The sequence below is a fragment of the Mustela nivalis genome (genome assembly GCF_964662115.1).
Source record: "Mustela nivalis genome assembly, chromosome: 1".
Classification (NCBI taxonomy): Eukaryota; Metazoa; Chordata; class Mammalia; order Carnivora; family Mustelidae; genus Mustela; species Mustela nivalis.
Window position 1 is genome coordinate 91,847,122 of NC_139020.1, and position 20,092 is coordinate 91,867,213.

Genomic DNA, 20,092 nt, shown 5'->3' on the forward strand with positions numbered 1-20,092 from the left:
ACGGAAGTTCCTTGGTCACCCCCTCTGGCTCCGGATCCCCTAGACCTGGGTTAAAAACACACGGAGGGAGGGTGCTCTGGCTCCTCTGCAGAGGGACGTTCTTGAGGTTTCAGGGAGCACGGCTGATGGGCTAGGGGCCGGGCTACAAAGACGATTATGACACAGTCTCCTCCCCAAAGTGTGTACATACCTGCGGCGGTCATGGGCAGTAGCAGAGAGTAGCACCAGCACGGATAAGGCACGGAGCTAAGGGAGCTTAAAGGGGTATGTGGATAGTCTTGGTGGGGGAGTGGCGGGGCGAGGGGCAGGGATATCAGGGAGGGCTTTCTGTAAGAGGTGACTTCCTAAGTAGTCCCAGTGAATCCGCCCCAGGGCGGAACAGCTTGGTAGGTGCTGGAGACGCGCTGGTACTTGGGGCCGCCCAGAGGAGTACAGGGTGGGAGGCAGGCAGGCAGGGTCGGACCCACGTGAAGCCCTTGCGCATCCTCTGAGCGGCAAGCTGTTATGGGACAAGGATGCCAAAAGCCCTCAGATAGGGAGCAGCAGGTGGAGGGTGGATTTGACAGGACCTGGGGGAGGTGAGGTCTGAAGCAATTGCAGTATCCCAGCTGAGAGAAGATCCAGCTGAGGCTGGACTTGGGGAAGGGAGGAGGAGGGGACAAAACCCAGCCACTGTTACAGGCAACATGCTCAGATACTTGGATGTGGGAGAGAGAAAAAGAGGAAGGAGGGAAGGAAAGGTCTTCTGTTTGTGGTTACCACAGACCCCAGAGGAAGCAGCTGAAGGGCCCCTGGAGAGCGCTCTGGAGCCAAGCAGAGACTCCTTGCCTGGGTGAAAGAAGGATGCCCCTCAAGGTGAAACCAAGACATATCTGAACACAGTGAAAACAAAAATGTCCAGAACCTCTGTCCCTGAATCTACCCCACTAGGCAATTCCAGAACACGAGTCCACTGCTAAGAAACTCTGCTAGGCAAGGCGGGGTCTCTTCACACCAAGTGTAGCCCAGATTTTAAGCATCACTTGAATTATTTCAGGTTAAACATGAATAGAAAATATTTTCACTTACCCCATGTTCTACCAACAAAGCCAAGAGGTAGCTTGAAATACTAAAGCATGAGTGTGCGCACAATTCAGCATACCCTCCCAACCCCTTTCAGAGTATTTGAAGTTAAGTGGAGGAAAGTAAAGGAAGGTTCAGGATTTATTAATTACTGCTCTAGGGGAAGGGAGGGATACTCTTCTAAGGGAACAAGAAGTGCCAATCACCCTTTTGTTCTAGAGAGTAACTAGAAAACACGGTCAGAACAGAATAAACAGAAAAGAGCTGCTTTTAGCTAGACAAACAGCACTTAAAACACTGTTCTCCTTATCCACCTTAGCAAAAAACAAAAAAATAATAGTATCTGTGCTGCGAACTACAGCTCCTCAAACTGCATATCACATAGGATGGTCAAAAAAACAGCAACAACAAAAAACTGACCATATGTACAACTCCTTTCCATCAGCACATTTTTTCATTAATCCAATGATTTCCAGATGGAGAAGGGATATAATTTTTTAAAACCCTCCCCTTGAGAATCACTGACTGGTGGGGAGGGGATAGGAAGTGGGGAAACATGTTGCTGAGCTGGCTTCAAGGAGACTTAAGTGGATTCACTGGGTGCTTAGGGGTCAAGAACCCAGAGTGGAAGTCAAACTTGAACCTCAGCTTTCCAGAAGTCAGAACCAAAGAGAATATATGAGGGTTTGTAGTCCCCATTCCTCTATAAAAGGCAGCATTTATATTTCTCTGGCACCTTATAGTAGGAAGGTTTAGTAGGTGTATCTTTATATAAGTAACTTAATAGGTCTTTGATTATAGTTTTATTTTAAAAAATCTGGAAGTATTTTTCAAATGTTTCTTTTATTGTAACTATTTAAAAAGCCAACAGCACGAGTTTTCATAATTACAATCCTCCTGTCTTGAGGAAACACAGATAATAGGGTCTAGGTAAGTTGTTTCCTGCTAACATGGAGACAACTCCAAGGATCTGGGAGAATTAATATTTAACACATTCATTAGTTATTTTTCCCCAGGTACCAGAAGGCTCAACTGAGCTGCTAGAAAGTGTTAGAGCAAATTCCTGGTTGAATTTTCTGACGAGTATCTGAAGTGCTGGCTTCCGGTGTTGCTCACACATGTGTGCTGCTTAGGTACTAAATATGCAGGCGGAAAAAACAGTGTTATTAAAAAATTATTTGGCCCATGGATAAAAGAGTGAGTGGTCTGAAAAGTTTACATTTTTATTACCTGATGAGACAAAAAGGTATCTGATTAGTAATAGAATAGGACCTCAAACCTCCTTCATTGTGCAAGACAATAATTCGAAAAACCACATTCTAAAAGAAAAGAAAAAAAAGGTTTTGCCTAGGAATTACTAGATCTATAGCTTGGTGGTACCTGTAGGGGAATGAAGGGTAGAAACATTTTTGAAAATGGGTAAAATACCCGTCTGAGCCTATTTAAAGAAAACAAGTCCCAAGAAGCTATTTCAGATCAATAATTTGGTGACAGCGGGGATGGGGGGACACCATGAACACGACTAACAATTCTGGCAGACAAATGTTTCTCTAAGGTCTCTTTTACCTGCGGGTGGACCCGTGCTTGGAAGACTTCACTCTACAAGACTTTCAGAGCTCATTATCAGATTATAGACTTTTTCCCTTCTATTTCTCTTAACATACCAAACATCTCCGTATCCTAGTACTAATTTGGAAGTTTCTACTTACCAAACACCTGACACCAACTGCGGGTTTTCCAAACAAGACAGTCTCCAGTTCTCTGCAGACGCCAAGTAGGTGTCCTAAGGTTTGGTTCTGACACTACACACGCAGAGTTAGTGCCCACCATACACCTTGAGAGCTCAGTCCCATAAGACTGCTTCCCGTCTCAGATACCAGCCACAGTCCCAGGTTGTCACCAGTACCAGTGGACTACAGATTGGGGGTACCCACAGCTCTCTCCTGAATTTCAACAATTTGCTTTAAAGGTTCACAGAACTCAAACACTTTACTTACTGTTATTGCTAGGTTCTAAAAACTACGGTTCACGAACAGCCAAATAGAAGAGATGCATGTGGGGAAGAGAGGGTATGAGGAGAGGGCACAGAGCTTCTCTATACCTTCTCTGGACACATTACCCTTCCGGCACCTTGATGTGCTCACCAACTCAAAAGCTCTCCCAACCCCGTTGTTTAGGGTTATAGAGGTTCCATTCTGGAAGCACGGTTGATTAAATCAAAGGTCATTGGTGATTAACCCAACCTCCAGCCTCCCTCCCAGTTGCCTCTTCTTGAGGTCCTGGACTGGGGCTGAAAGTTCCACCCCTCTCATCACAAGGATGGTTCCTCTGGTAGCCAGGCCCCCTCCCGAGGCAATCTGGGGGCCTAAGGAGAGTGACCTCATTAGTATGGACTCAAGTGGGTTGAATGGGGCTTATTATGAATAACAAGAGACGCTTCTCTCCAACCCCTCAGAAAACACTAAAGGTTTTAGAAGCTCTTGTATCAGGAACTTGGGAACAAAGACCAAATATGTATTTATTATGATATCATAACATCACACCTAGAATCTTGCCTTTATTATGGTCTGAGTCGTTTAAGATTCTCCCTTGCCCGGGCCAAAAATCTAAAGTTGCTTGCTTATGAAAGTTTTCCACTCAAGTCTGAAGTTTATATGGGTCTTCATCTCGTATTACTTGAGAGGAGACTTAAACATTTTTTCTGGGAAAAATGTTTCCCAGAAATTTTTATCAAAGCAAAGGGTGTTACCCTTACCATTACATGGTAAATCTTGTCCTTTCTTTAAATAACAGAGAACAACACTGTCCCAGAACTCTGTTGGAGGCTAGGCATATAGTAATGAGAATCTAAACCACATATTTTATGTTGCAAGGCGCAGTAATTGTAAGTGTGGGGCTCGAAGCACATCCCCTCCATCTAGGGCCTAGGCCCCTGTGTGGGAGTAGAAGCCCAGTACTCAGCCGGAAAGCCCCCAGCCTAGAAGGCAAGTCAAAGATGCTACTATCAACCAGGCCATCATCATCTCCTCATCTTTTCTGCCTTCCTTCTTAGGCTTTGGGGGTGGTGTGCGTAGGTTAATGACCAAGTACTTAGTCTTCTGTAATATAATATTAACACCTTAGGTTTATAAGACTTATAAATCCAGTAGTGCAAGTCTGCCAATTTTATTATTATTCAAGTTTGTCTTCTGCAATTCTACGTTCTTTGCACTTTCATATAAATTTTAGAATCAGCCTATTAACTTCCACCAAAAAAGAAAAAAAAAGCCCATTAATATTTTTAAAAATTAAATATTTTATTTATTTATTTGACAGAGAGAGATCACAAGTAGGCAGAAGGAGGAAGAGAAGCAGACTCCCTGCTGAGCAGAGAGCCCGGAGCAGGGCTTGATCCCAGGACCCTGAGATCATGATGTGAGCGGAAGGCAGTGGCTTTAACCCACTGGGCTACCCAGGTACCCTGCCTATTGAGATTTTTTTTTTAAAGATTTTATTTATTTATTTCTCAGACAGAGATCACAAGCAGGCAGAGAGGCAGGCAGAGAGAGAGAGGGGGGCGGGGAAGCAGGCTCCCTGCTGATCAGAGAGCCCAATGTGGGGCTTGATCCCAGGATCCTGAGATCATGACCCCACTGAGCCACCCAGGCACCCCACCTATTGAGATTTTGATTGAGATTGTACTGAAAGAAAAGATCAACTTGGGGAATACATTAACATTTTAACACTGAGTGTTTTAATCTATGGACATGATATACTTCTCATTTAATTTCTTTCTAGATTGCTGCTGTAGTTCATTTCAATTTGAGGCAATTTCAGATATCTTGCTCAAGGATTTAAGTCCCTACCCCCCAGCCAGGCTTAGGGATCTAAGACCATAAGGTCTCTCAACTTCTCCTTGTCTCAAGAAGTTCCTTTGTCTGTGAATATGGAAGACTGGCTTCTCTGTCTGCCGGTCCCCAAAGTTGAAAATGCCACCAGGCATCAAAGTGCCCACTGGTCTCTCCTTCCTTAGGAAGGGGTAGTCCATCTCTAGAATTTAATTCTTTTGGTCTTCTTTGCGTCCACAATTCTCTGGTGGTTTCGGGGGGGGGGGGGGAGTAAGCAACATTTTAAAATATTATTTTTTCCTAGTGTTCTCTCTGTGTTTATGGTAGGAGAAAACTTTTTACAATCTTCTCCATTCTACCTGAAAATAGAGTCAAGATAGGGATTTTTTAAAATGAGACTATCTTTTTTTCTTTTCATGTAAGTCAACCTGTTAGAAGGAATGTCTACTTGAATTTGTCTCCCAACATGAAACACAGAAACCTACATTTTATGCCACGTTAGAATGTCAAGCCCATTAACTAAACTTAACTAAACTTAATCTGTCTTAAGGATATGGAATCCCCTGGCAGTAAACGGATCTTTTCATTCTTTTCCCAGTATCTCGGATTTTGACTACTTGAACTTCCCTCAACACAATGTCAAATGACATTATAAAATCAGTAGGTGGCGCATCTAGAATTCATCCGAAAGATGATCCACAACAGGCCTCTGCTAGAACATTTTTTATTGATGCTTCGAATCGGAGCCTGACTACCATCCCATCAGAGATCTTGCAGTTAGAAGAATTAGAAGAAGCACATCTGGAAAACAACCAGATTGAAGCCATCCCCCCGGGCATCCAGGGTTTAAGGAACATCCGAATCCTCTATCTGAACAGGAACAAGCTGAGCGAGCTGTGCCCAGAGCTGGGCAAGCTGGGCAGCTTGGAGGGCCTGGACCTGAGCCACAACCCGCTCCTGTCCTCGTCCCTTCCGGTCCTCAGCGGCCTGCGCCGCCTGCGCGAGCTGCGCCTCTACCACACTGGCCTGGCCGAGATCCCCATCATCATCTGCAAATTCCTGCACCACCTCGAGCTGCTCGGGCTGAGCGGCAACCACCTCCGCTCTCTGCCCAAGGAACTGGTGAACCAGACCAAACTGAGGGAGATCTACCTGAAGCAAAACCAGCTGGAGGTGTTTCCCGCGGAGCTCTGTGTTCTCACCAGCCTGGAGATCATTGACCTGGACGAGAACAAACTCGCCGTCATCCCCGAAGAGATTGGGAACCTGAAGAGGTTGCAGAAGTTCTACCTAGCTTATAACAGCCTAACCCTTCTCCCCGAGGCGCTGGGCCACTGCAGCCAGCTGTCGGTGCTGGATTTGTCCTACAACCACCTCCACTCGATCCCGCACACCCTGGCGGAGCTGGTGGGGATGACGGAGATCGGGCTGAGCGGCAACCACCTGGAGAAGGTGCCGCGCCTCGTCTGCAAGTGGACCTCGATGCACCTGCTCTACCTGTGCAACACCGGCCTGCGGGGGCTGCGGCGCTCCTTCCGGCGCCTGGTCAGCCTGCGCTTCCTGGATCTCAGCCAGAACCATCTGGAACGTTGTCCGGCGGAGATCGCGGCGCTCAAGAACCTGGAAGTCCTGGCGCTGGATGATAATAAAATATGGCAGGTACTGAGTCCCTTCCTGGCTGTCACTGCGCTTCCGCAAGGGCTTTTCCCGCCCCTGGGCCGGTGCTCGTGTCCTCATTTTGACGTGGGCGCTGTTATCCTCAGTGACACGCGGGGAGGGCGAGGCACAGGCGGCGGTAATTACTTTGCCGAGGCCACACCCCTGCACGAGACAGAGCCGAGTTTCAACCCAGAGCGGCTGGGTCCTGGGGGCTGTGTGCTGAACCAAGACCACCCCCTAACTGGGGTTCCTCACAGGGCAGGGTTTTTTCCGGCACGTACAACCTCAGGCCTTGATGCTCCCCTCAGGGTGAACTGCAGAACAGTCCCCAAAGAAACTCTCTCCCACGTGTGCAGGGTGGCGCGTTCACAAAGGTCGGGCAGAGCACTGTTGACAGTAAGGAAGCACGGGAGTCGATCTAAATTTGTCGCTAGAGCCGTGAGCACACAGATTGTGCTATATTCGTAAATTTAAAAACTATACAATAATCTAACCCATGTGCCAGGGCAGATCTCAAATTTGTGACGTTTCTTAAACAGGAAAACAAACTGCAGAACCTGCAGAATCTATTTATAAATTCTTAATCACACAAACTCCATACATACACACACAACACATACGTTGTGGATTTGTATATATGCAATAAAAGGGTAAAACATATGAGCTAGAAAAAAACACGCAGAATTCTTTTTTTTTTTTTTAAGATTTTATTTATTTATTTGACAGAGAGAGATCACAAGTAGACAGAGAGGCAGGCAGAGAGAGAGAGAGGAGGAAGCAGGCTCTCTGCGGAGCAGACAGCCCAATGCGGGGCTCGATCCCAGGACCCTGGGATCATGACCTGAGCCGAAGGCAGAGGCTTTAACCCACTGAGTCACCCAGGTGCCCCCACGCTGAATTCTTAATAGTGGCTGCCTCTGGGAAGAGGAAGGAAGTCAAGGAAATGAGGAGGGGATCTCAGGGGAGCTCTGTTTTAATTACAGAATTTCATTTTGTTTCCTTAAAAATTCTTATTTGAGTCTAGTTGATGCACATTTCATCTTATTAACAAATGGTTTGGATGGTGCATGCACAGGTATTTGTTTGGTTATTTTTAATATTTGAAAATTAAGAAGAACAGTGAGTTCTGCTACAACTGTGGAGGGAGAAAGCAAGAGACTTGGAAATCCACGACTGTATCAAATAATAGGTCTGCTTTTCCTGGCCATGGGCACAGATCTCCTGTGTTCACCATACTTTATACTAGTCCTAGGTCTTAAGTGTTTGTTGGGGGTGTTTTTGTTTAAGCTCTTACTCGCTTTTTAATTGAGAACTTTGTGGGGAGTGCTATTGTTGTTTTTCCTAGTTGCTATAGTTTTAAAACAGCCTTTCCGGAAGTAACGATTCTGATGCTAATTTAGGATTTAGGAAGAGAATCTAGGGCTTAATCTCTACTTCGGTAGCAACCCACTTTGGAGGATTTTAGAGGTTTTTTAGAGGCCATCTCCCCACCCCACCCCCCCAGCTATTCCAACACTGGGGTAAGAAGTTCCTTTTACAGTGGAAAAAGTCTGTCCAGTTCTACCTGGGAGTGAAAGGCTCAATATATGAAGTACCCTTGGGAAGTATAATGTACAGACTTAATTCCTGCTGAGTCCTGAATGATACCTAATCCTTTCCTGGGAAACATTTTCAGAGGTCAGAATAGAAGAGGGAATCACACACAAACGGCACCTTAACAAACATAAGCCTCATCCGACACCATGTTTTACCTCAAGTCAAGTTGGCTGAAATGTGGATGTGTTCAATATTATCATATTGAATGTGAAAATCTCTGTGTCCCATTGCTTGTTATTCTTCAGTTCTTATGATGGTATTTCTGTGGTTTTTGGTCTTCTCTCATTTCCTATTATGCTAATTCCTGCAGTAATTACCCTCCCAGTCCATTTCTCTTTAAAATGACACATGGGGGCGCCTGGGTGGCCCAGTGGGTTAAGCCACTGCCTTCTGCTCAGGTCATGATCCCAGGGTCCTGGGATCAAGTCCCGCATTGGGCTCTCTGCTCAGAGGGAGCCTGCTTCACTCTCTCTCTCTCTCTCTGCCTGCCTCTCTGTCTACTTGTGATTTCTCTCTACTTGTGATTTCTCTCTGTCAAATGGATAAATTAAAATCTTTAAAATAAATAAATAAAATGACACATGACTTTTAAGCCAGCTGCTTACCTCTCCTCCCCGGAAGACTTTCCTGATGGGTTGCTTGCTCTTGGAGCCTGGCCAGTAGTTTTTTCTTGTCTAGGTGGATGCAAAAGTAGCTGACTTTCAGTGTGTATCTAGATGGGTTTTATTTGTCTGGTCCATCTTCTGTTAAGGGACAACTCAACGTCAAAATGACAAAAGCTTGGTTAGAGCATCCTAATGATTGTCCTCATTTGACACTCTGTAGGTTTTCTGTACATCCAGATTTATTCCCACTACACTTTAATGTGACTATGACAGGATTAATTATTGGATCTTGAGTATGTTAAAAAATATATTTATTCAGTGTGCTTTGAAAAAGCAAAACTAAACCTATGAGCTAACTGAACAGCACTAAGAGGGAAATTACTAGGCTATAATAAAGGGGCTAGATTGAAAACCTTTTTCCTATTATTTTGAACTGCATTGATGCTGATGCTTTGTATTAAAGGGATCTAAGTGCCTGATGAAGAATCTTGGCTGTTTCAAGCCAAGAAGGAAAGCTTAAACGACCGTTTCTCGGGAGATTGACTTCCTCTGATTGAAAAATAAATAAAACTATGAACATTTTATAGCATTTTTAGGAAAATGAGCACTCACCCTACACAATAAAGAGAAAAATATAAAAGATTGCAGGTGTGTGAGACTTACTATTATGTGATTCTTCTAGGACGTTTCTTTTGACCTACTTCCCAATTATTTGTCTGTCTCCCCATCTATGGAAAGAGCAGGCTGACTTGAACTGTAAATTCTTATCATTCTCATGAAGAAGAGAAGAATGGGGGGAGGAGAAACCAGGGCTCAGGACAGGCAAATGTGAGGAATGATTTCCCCATAAGGAGTAAAGCCAGATGAAGGTGGTTCAAAGTGAGTGAAGAAAGCTGTTGATACATATAGCTGGGCTTTTTTTTTTCCTATAAGAAAGTAGGTGTCTCTGTAATGTAATCAATAGGCAGACTGTCACATTTTAAGAATGAGATTTTTCCATGTGGTTCCAGGGGGCCAGAAAGAGACCAATAAGTGAACATAATAGTGACACAAATTTTGGCTTGACAGGAGAAGGAAATCTGATGATTAGAGGTCTCCATCCAAGTAATGAGTTTTTCATTCCAGGAGGTGGTCTTTGAATGTATGCTGGATGGCTAGCTGTGAAATATATTCAACCATCCTATTAAAGGATTGGAATAGATGACCTTTGGAAAGCCTTCCAAGCCTGACAGTCTGGGAGTCTGGAAAGTGGTTACCTAATACCTACAAAGGGCATATAAGCCTTGGTGTTCATTGCGGGGCAGAATATGACAAGATAAAATCTCGACAGTCTTTGTTGTTTGCTTCCAATTGAGATTTCTTTTCTTTTAAGATTTTATTTATTTATTTGAGAGGGAGAGAGTGAGAGAGAGAGAGAGAGAGAGAGAAGGAGCAGGGGAGGGGGAGAGGGAGAAGCAGACTCCCCACTGAGCAGGGAGCCTGACATGGGGCTCCACCCCAGGACTCTGAGTTCACCATCTGAGCTAAAAGGAGACACTTAACCAACTGAGCCTCCCAAGTATCCCACACTGAGATCTCAGCTGAAGTTTCTAAATTGCTGACTTAAAGCCTTTCAGGATGAGAGGTCATGTTCTTCAACTGATCAGATGTAATAAGTGAACTTACTCAGATTATAGTTGCAATATTACACTAAAAACTTCAGTACTTTTTCAGGAGTGTCAAGCTACATTACAGTTCAAAAATTTGCAATGAATTAGGTTAAAAATTGCTTCAATTTCAAGCAGTGCCTAAAAGTGAGGAGCAGAGAGGCTCGGGGAAAGAGTGGGACTCCAGACATTAGATCTATCCATATAAATACTCTATATGCAGACACGTGTGCCAACTTCTCTTCTGCAGGAATTGCTAAATTGCTCTGCTTTATGTTTATCAATGGGCCTCAAAACTAAAAACCCCATTTATTATCTTACTGTTGAAAATAATCTTGACATGAAACTTACCTTTTTGGAATACTTCTAGTTACCGCCAGACTTCGGCTCACTTTCAAAGCTGAAGATGCTTGGATTAACAGGAAATCAGTTCCTTTCATTTCCAGAAGAAATCTTTTCTTTAGAGTCTTTAGAGAAATTATGCATCGGGCAAGACCAAGGAGCCAAGTTCACCTCTTTGCCAGAACACATTAGTAAACTACAGGTAAGCCTCTTCCCCAGACGAGTAGGCAAAGCTGTTCCTGCCCACTGATTCCTTAAGTTGGCCGAGACTGAGAAAACGGTGGTGTCCCCCCCGTAGGCTGCCTGTGGAATCATCCCGACTAGATTTCCAACTGTGAACAAGTTGTCACTCTAACACTGTTTTCCTGAGCTGCTGGGTCCATCCTCAAAGAACATAGCCAAGAAGTTATGCCATGCCATACTCCTCTCCACTGTGCTGTTTGGCATGTTTTATTTGCAGAAATTGAGCCATGGAACCACTTTCCATTTGATTACTACCTTGTTGTAAGAGGCCCCTGAAAATTGTACTTTTTTAAGTTAAAGTGTCATACAGATGACATGGCTAGGTGCCTGCCTTTTGGATGGGTCAAGGTGACCTCCCTTTCTGCATGGTGGCCAGCCAATCAGGGTATATTTAACATTGTCCTGGGTTCCTGTGGAGATGGGTCCGCAGCCCTGTGCTAAATCCTGACAAAGCAACAAGGTAACTTCATTCAAGGTAGCCTTACCCTGTGTCTTAATGTATGCATAAAGAATTGAGAATTTTTTTTCCATGTTTGTGGTACTGAACTCTTACTAAGGATAAAGTAGATGCCGGCCACAGCATGACCTCCCATCCTGGACCTGAATGACAGCGTGTGTAGCCCAGGTACTTCTCACCTGTGACACGGAGGTCCTGTTCCTGATTCTCCATTACTTTGTCCTGTGTTCAGAATTCTTCTCATCATCTGGCTCCTTGACAGGCCACGTAACACTCCCTGAAATCTTCGGGTGAGATGCAAACATTACATTTTTGCCCAGAGGATTTCAAAATAGCTAACTCATTACCTGTACATTTGGCTACTTCAAACAATGTTAGATTGATACTTGACACAATTTCAGTTTGTTATCAACTGCTGCAGATAATTAGCTGTTGAAAGGGAGCAAATGATATATATAGTTAAATTATCACAACTATCTCTCCATAAAGTTCGTGCGAAACAAACTCTTATCCCTGCAAAACTGGGAACCATGTCTAACGGTTTTACTCAAAAATAATTTTTTGTTTAGGTGATGGTTCTTTAAATAAATATGTTTTTCCCTTGATCCTAATGCATAGTATCCCCCATTGAAAGAGTATGGGAACTCTCCAGTGATTGTGGTTATTTTCATTCTTTCGTCAGTGTAAAGATCATCATGGTGTACTCTCATGTTTTTCAGAGTCTTAAAGAGCTGTATATAGAGAACAATCATCTGGAGTACCTGCCCACATCCTTGGGAACAATGCCTAACCTGGAAGTTCTCGACTGCCGTCACAACTGCCTTAAACAACTTCCGGATTCCATTTGCCAGGCACAAGGTGAGGAGTGTTGGTAGATGCCCAGCCTGGTGGACTGTGAGGCCAGCATGTCCCATAATGACGCAGTTCCCATTTCCTCCATTCACTAAAGACCAATCTCAGTTTAGAGAGCTTAGCCCGACCCCATCACCTCCTCTCAGGTCTCCCTAGCCAGACAGGGAAGGCCAGGCTCCTGATTAGTACAGCTAAGAAACTCACAAAGGTTTATTGGGAACTGAACAGAGAAGTAAATAGCAATGGCTAAGAAAATTAGCATTCGCCCATATAGTCATCATACCAATGACCATACTTTATTGCCTGCCTACTACATGCTAGAATTTGGAGTTTGCTTTAGGTCACTAAGTCACTTAAAGGAAAAGCGTTGACCCAGAGTGGTGAAATCAGCAAGGAAGGACTTTTGGAGCTGTATGACTGGCATGAAGAATCAGTTATAACCCATATTTAAACACCCAAACATTTCACGCTAGGCTAAATCATTCTTTATCTTACGAGTGTCCATTTATCCATCCATTTAACAGCCTTTAGCTGAGCTTTTCGTAGGACCAAATTAAAAAAAATGTTTTTTGCCATAGTTTAAAGTCAGGGATGAGCATGCAGTACTCCTTAGTAATGCACCTGACCATGCATTTTCATCCTGTCCTTGGTCCCTGGAGGACTGAAACATTGTCACCTTTTTTGTGTGTGTACTGTTTCTGTCTCTCATACTTATATACACTGGCTCTAACAACTTTGAATTGTTATAAGGAAGAGAACTTGGTTTGCCTCATTAAATGTGTCTTTTGTTAGATGACACAGCAGGAGACACACATTTCAAAGTAACTGGACTAAAGAATTGCCTCTTCTTAAGACAAATCTGTCATTAAAAACAAATTGTTTCAGCTTTGAAAGAATTACTGCTTGAGGACAACTTGATCACCTGTCTTCCAGAGAATTTGGATAATCTAGCAAATCTAAAGGTTTTGACACTGGTGGACAACCCCCTAGAGGACCCCCCAAAAGAAGTGTATACTGAAGGCATCCAGGCTATATGGGCACACTTTAAGAAAAAAAGAAACATGAAGATAATGGCAACCAAGGTAAAAAAACTCTGGATAGCACATTCACAGCTGCTTTGGAGACGGGCCAGTGGTAAAGATATTACATACCATGCCGGGGCTGCTCTTTACACATCTATACCTTGTCCTTGTCAAGAGTAAACCCTCTTATTTCCTTTATATCCTCAGAATTAAGCAAGAGGATCTTTGAACATCTTCTTGGCATTTTTGCACTTTCGTTCTTCATCTCTTTGCCAGTTAAGAAGACAGCAAAGAGGTGGAAAAACCCAAACTTCCAATCCCTAAAATTCTTGGATTGTTCACTGGACTGAAAAGCTTATATTCACAAAGTTGCTAAGATAAGGCTTGAAAAATTAGAAATGAAAGTATTTGTGGAGCAGGGCTGTGGGAACCAGAGTTCTGCTCTGGATCAAAGGGCAAAGAGCCTTTAAAGTGGGGGATGGGGGAATGAGGGTGACAGGGTCAACGGACATTGTCATCTCCTTGCCCCTCTAGCCCATGGAGATAATAGGCTACCCCCGGCTAGGCCAGGCCTGTGTCCGTCAGGATTCAGTATACATTATGCATTTGATCCAAGCCCCCATTGTCTCACACCTCGATGACCACCCTAGTCGTCCAACTAGTATCCCCACTTTCACACCTGCTCCCCTTACAGTAGACCTTCCACTCAGTTGTCAGACCAGTGCTGTTAAAACACAGGTGAGATCTTATCACTACTCTACTGAAGTCCATGATTCTCTTTTTCACCTGAAGCAAGAGTCAGTCTTTACTTTGCAAGACCCTCTTCTGGCAAAGGCTCTCAACCATATCAAACCTAACACCCTCTCTTTTATGCTAAATAGTATGTGATACCTTCTTTACTCTTCTGAAATTTAACTCAGATAATATGACCTACCAAAACCTGTAATTTTGACAAATGAAAGTAATGCCTGAGCTGCAACGTAAAGAAGAAAGGAAAATAATTTATATTAAAATATTTATTTTAATATGTATATACTCAAGAATGGCTACACTGGAAGAATGAATATAATACTTTTTGGATACTTCCCAAAAGTGTTTTGAAAAATCATGTACCCTCTTGCACATTTTGAAATTGATGTTTAAATTCTTTTGCCACTAAGTTTAAATTATTGCAAAGGATTTACTTTTTAGCGAGTTTTAAATATTGACATCTTAAAATAGAGCTCTTAGATAAGTATTTTAAACATACCCAGTGGAATCTAAATACTATTATGATTCGATATGTCAGTCACATCAATTTACAAAATTCACGAGCAAGCTCTTATAGCCAGATTTTTTTTTTTAGGATCCCGCGCGTGCACGTGCATACACACACACACACACACACACACACACACACACACGTGCGTGCGTGCATGCACATGCGCACTGAGTGGGGGTGGGGCAGAGGAAGAGGGAGAAAGAATCTCTTAAGCAGACTTCATGCTGGGTTCCGAGCCCAGAACCAGTGACTGGGCTTAGTCCCACAACCCATGAGATGGTGACCTGGGCCAAAACCCCCAGTCAGGCTTGAGCCACCCAGGTGTCCCATAGGCAGAAATTTTATATCCTTTTTTTTTCTTCTTGAACATGTATTTCTATTTCACTTTCCCTTAAGAATTGAGCTTAGGGGCATGTGGGTGGCTCAGTGGGTTAAAGCCTCTGCCTTCGGCTCAGGTCATGATCTCAGGGTCCTGGAATTGAGCCCTGCATCAGGCTCTCTGAGGAGCCTGCTTCCCCCTCTCTCTCTGCCTGCCTCTCTGCCCACTTGTGATTTCTGTCTGTCAAATAAATAAATAAAATCTTAAAAAAAAAAAAGAATTGAGCTTAATGTTTTATATTTATAACTTTAAGTTATTTATAGATCTCCTTTCATACTTTTAGGCAGCACAAATATTTATACTAATTAAGTTTCAAAATTAAAATATTTTTATTTGATCATAGGGTTTTTAATGTCCTAATTAAGTCATATTACAATTATTAGTGGTATAAAATTGACCAAAACACTATAAAATCCATTACAAATTTTGGTATTTAATTATTTGACCTAGAGGATTTGGGGAAAATACATACACAAATGTGAGACTTCTCTGATATAGTTTATATATCCCTGTATAATTGTTAGTTATTGCTAGAATGAGACAGGATTGATATCAGTTCTATTCCTATTTTTCATTTTGCAGATGAAACGCTGAGAAACCTTATTTACATAGATTAGTTACAAGAATGGAAGAAGTTTTTTTGTATGTGCCTATATTATTTCATTTTAAATGGTAATGCTTCACACATCTCTGAACTTCTTCCAGATTTATATCCCCAAAAATCAGATAGTGGGCTCTTGGCTGGCAAATCAACAGGTCTTTCAATTTCCTTGAAGGCAAAGAGCTGGGAACCATTTGCCTTAGAAAAGAATTGGTTACCTAGTCCCTAGGGCCAACATCAATACTGCTAGTCTTTTATTATTGAAATATAATTGACATACAATGTTATTTTAGTTTCAGGTGCATAACATACTGACTTGAGAATTCTGTGCATTGCACAACGCTTACCCCAAGTGTAGTCCCCATCTGTCACCATATGACATTATTACAGTATTATTGACTGTGTTCCTGTACGCTGTACTTTTCATCTCCATGACTTCCTTTATAACTGGAAGTTTGTACTTCTTTTTTTTTTTTAATGAAATATTTCATAACTGCAAAGACTTCAGGTAGATTACTCAAGAGGGAGTTACTTTTTTTTTTTTTTTTAAAGATTGCTTTTATTTATTTGACAGACAGACATTACATGTAGGCAGAGAGGCAGGCAGAGAGAGAGGAGGAAGCAGGCTCCCTGCTGAGCAGAGAGCCCCATGCGGGGCTCAATCCCAGGACCCTGAGATCATGACCCAAGCCGAAGGCAGAGGCTTAACCCACTGAGCCACCCAGGTGCCCCTGGAAGTTTGTACTTCTTCAGCCCATCAGCTCTTCCACTCATCTAACCATCCCTCCCCACCACAACCAACAGTTCTTTATAAGAGTCTGTTTTATGTTATTGTTGTTTGTTCGTATGTTTTGTTTTTCCAATACTACTATTTTGTATTGTCTGGTTTTTGTGGTGTCCCAGAGGTCTTTGGAGTCCAGGGCCACACACCCCAGTCAGATTCGGGTGGCCGAGAGGTGTGCCAGAGGGGCAGCCAGGAAGCAGGGTGGGAATGGAGAACCAGCAGCCTAGTTCCTAGGCAGATACATTGGGGGCAGCGGTGGAAGTTGAAGCTCTGGAAATGGACTGCCGCTGAACTATCCAAGTGTTCACACCCTGGGAAAGTGTGCCCTGGGGCGTGTGTCAGACCATTGAAGATGGCTAAACCTCAAGACATCAAAAAGCCAGGAAAATGCCTAGAATGCCTCTAGAGGGCAATACTGTTCCCCTGGAAAATCACCCCCTGAACTCCTGTGTGGCTGCTCTCACTCTCCCATATCCTCCAACCCATTTTTACATCATAAACAGATTCTTGGTGTTTTCCCAAAGTCCGAGCCTGCTCCTCCCTCTGCCCAGAGATGCGTCTCCCGAATATGGACAAGACCCCGGCCCTCACTTAGTTCAGTCCTTGCTCAAATATCCTCATACCTGCCCTTGATCCATCTTATATAGAACAGCATCCCCCAACCACCTCATTCATTCATTTAGAAAATACTTACCGAGCTTCTGCTAGGTGCCAGGCACTTTTTTAGGCACTGGAAATACATCAGTGAACAAAACAAATTTTTCTTTCCTCATATTGCTTAAAGTCTAATATCATGAAAATAAAAACATGAAATATAAAACAGAAAATTATATAGTCTGTTAGAAAGTGATATGTGGCATTGGAAAAAGCTCAAGCTAAGGGGAACTGAGGTTGCCAGAAGTCGTGTGTGTGTTGAGTGGGCTGGGGGGGTGGGGGCGGGGGGGAGGGTTCGATTTAAATGAGATGGTCAGAGCAGGCCTCATTGGAAAAATGACTGTCTTAGTCAGCTCTGGCTACCATAACAATATACCATACACTGGATGGCTCAAACAACAGACATTTTCTCGCAGTGCTAGAGGTGGGAAGTCCAGGATTAGGGGGCCAGTGTGGTCGGACACTGGTGAGAGCTCTCTTTCCTCCTTACACGTGGCAGTCTTCTTGCTGTGCCTTCATGAGACAGAAGACTAAGTTGTGTGTTGTCTCTCATAAGAGCATTAATCCCGTTTTGAAGACCCCATAAAGACCACATCAAGCCTAATTACCTCCGAAAGGCCCACCTCCAAAGACAATGACATTGGGGGTTAGGACTTTCTTTCTTTTTCTTTTCTTTTCTTTTTTTTTTTTTTTAAGATTTTATTTATTTGAAAGACAGAGATCACAAGTAGGCAGAGAGGCAGGCAGAGAGTGAGGAAGGGAAGCAGGCTCTCGGCTGAGCAGAGAGCCCGATGTGGGGCTTGATCCCAGGACCCTGGGTTTAACCCCCTGAGCCACCCAGGCACCCCACGGCGGGGGTTAGGACTTTCAATATGAGCTGCGGATGGAAAGAGACAGTTCAGTCCACAGCCATGATGACAATTGAGGAAATACTTGGAGAACTGGAGATTAAGCCATCTGAGTATTGGAAAGAGCTTTCCAGGCAGAAGCAGCAGCAAAAGCAAGAGCTGGGGGGTGGGGTTGTGTGGGGTGTGGCTGACTGTGAGCTAGCCTGCCAGCTGAGCGAGCAAGGGGAAGGAGAGAGAGAGGTCCTTTCAGTTAAGAGGAAGGGATCAGATCTGAGTGGCCCTTGTAAGCCCGTTGTAAGGACTTGAGCTTTTATCCTGGGAGAAGTGGGGAGGCCCGGGGAGGTTCAGAGCCTACCGAGGGGAGAGATGTTTCTGAGTAGGTGGGAGGGCACAGGACCTTGGAAGGAATGGGTGCCGGCTGTAGGCAGGAGCCCGGCAGTCCAGTGAGGAGAGGGAGGGCGGGCGCAGGCACTCCCGACTCCCCATACTGTGCACTGTTGTCTCTCTGGCGCCTACCGGCATCTACGAAATCATACCTTCCTGGTTTATTGTCTCTTCTCGCTGCAAGGTGAGGTCGGGGACATTGGCATTTAACTGCTGTTCCCTGAAGGTCTACAGCAGTGCCTGGGGCATAAAAGCACTGATTTGTTGTTGTTTTTACGTTTGCCGGAATGGCCACTTGAAAGAGAAAATAAGGTGTGGCGTTCTGATGACATTCCATTCTTCACATCTTTAAAACTACATACCGGAATGAAGAGATAACCGTCCCCGGTCTTGAGTGATACCAGCTGATGCTTTCTGGGTTGATCTTGTTTTCAGATTCAGGCATGGTGGCGTGGCATTATGGTCCGGAAAGGATTGGGGAGGTTTGAAGAACTGCAAAAAGTGCTGAAGAAAGGAAAGAATTCTCCAAAAGATAAGAAAGGAAAAAAGGATGTAAAAGGAAAAACTGCAAAGAAAAACAGGAAATAATTCTATAACGAACTGAGGTAATGAACTCTGTTGGATTAAGAAAGCAACATGTGTAGGAATTAGATGGCCTACCACACTAAAATTATTCATAGCAACATGACTATGTGCAAAAATAAAGGTTCTCACTTTGTTGAAATATTTATGGATGAAATGATATGGTGCCTGGGAACTGCCCCAGAATAATACCTGGGAGAGGTCAGTGTGGGGGATCCCAATGAAACAGGATTGGCATTAAGTTGTTAATTGTAGATGCATGTGATAGGTAAATGGAGGTTCATTGTACCATCCTGTCTACTTTTAAAAAAAACTTTTTAAGTTTATTTATTTAAGTAATCTTCACCTCCAACATGGGGCTCAAACTCATGACCCCGAGATCAAGAGCCGGATATGCTTTGGACTGAGCCAGCCAGGCAGCCCTAAAACTTTTAATTTTGAAATAGAGACTTACAGGAAGTTCCAAAGAAATAGGCAGGGAGGTCCATGCACGCTTCACCCTCCCTCAGTGTTGACATCTTGCATAACTCTAATAGGATACCAAAACCAGAAAACTGATATTGGTGCCATAAACTGAGCTTATTCAGATTCTATGGGTTGTAGGTAAACTTGTGTGTGTGCATGTGTATGTGTGTGTAGTTCAGTATTGTTAATGTCACATGTAAGCTTTACATAGTCATCACCACAAATCTCCAGGTGTTACTCCTTTTGATGAAGTCCAGAACCTAAGTCAGGTTCGGTGGGGTGAGGTTCGGAGCTGACGACTTTGAATTCTTAAGACATCTTTGGTGCAAAATGGTGGTTTATTAAAGCACGGGGACAGGACCCGTGGGCAGGAAGAGCTGCTGCCCCCGGTTGTGAGGAGTGGCTGGTTATATACACAGGAGTTGGGTAGGTGAGGACAAAGGGGTATCCAGAAGGGCTATTGGGGCAAAGAATACTATCAGGATATTGAAGGCTTAGTTGCTATCAAGTATAGACAATTGGAAGTCTGGTGGAATGTTACATTCCTGCTATCAAGCATCCTTGTTAATGAGATTTAGGTTTAGAAGAAATTTAATTTTATTTACTTTTCCTTCCACCTCCGCCTCCTTCGGTTTTTTATGGAGGGGAGGGTGACATTAGGGCTTGAGGAACTGAGTTCTGTGTCTTTGGAAATTGGGCTATTGATAAGGTAACTTATTTGTTGTAATCTCAAGGACATTTGCAAACCAAGGGAGACTCCTGTCTTGCAGGATTGTGATCTCAGCAAGTTAACTATTTATCATTTTATGGCAGTCAGGGGTGC

At 43.7% G+C, this 20,092-nt stretch overlaps 1 protein-coding gene across 4 annotated transcripts in view; it reads left to right on the forward strand.

Moving 5' to 3' along the window:
- The first annotated feature begins 203 nt into the window (after positions 1-203).
- The window catches only part of LRRIQ4 (leucine rich repeats and IQ motif containing 4), a 28,122-nt gene continuing 8,233 nt past the window's right edge, over positions 204-20,092 (forward strand). The window contains exons 1-6 of one of the 4 annotated variants that reach the window (XM_082741772.1): positions 204-264; positions 5,488-6,548; positions 10,766-10,939; positions 12,157-12,295; positions 13,175-13,371; positions 18,658-18,827. In XM_082741772.1, the coding sequence (XP_082597898.1) occupies positions 5,526-6,548; positions 10,766-10,939; positions 12,157-12,295; positions 13,175-13,371; positions 18,658-18,810 (1,686 nt within the window). In that variant the 5' untranslated portion in view covers positions 204-264; positions 5,488-5,525 and the 3' untranslated portion in view covers positions 18,811-18,827. Of the gene's footprint in view, positions 265-5,487; positions 6,549-10,765; positions 10,940-12,156; positions 12,296-13,174; positions 13,372-18,657; positions 18,868-20,092 lie in introns of those variants that run through there. The other 3 variants (XM_082741771.1, XM_082741773.1, XM_082741774.1) reach the window with 3 other exon arrangements.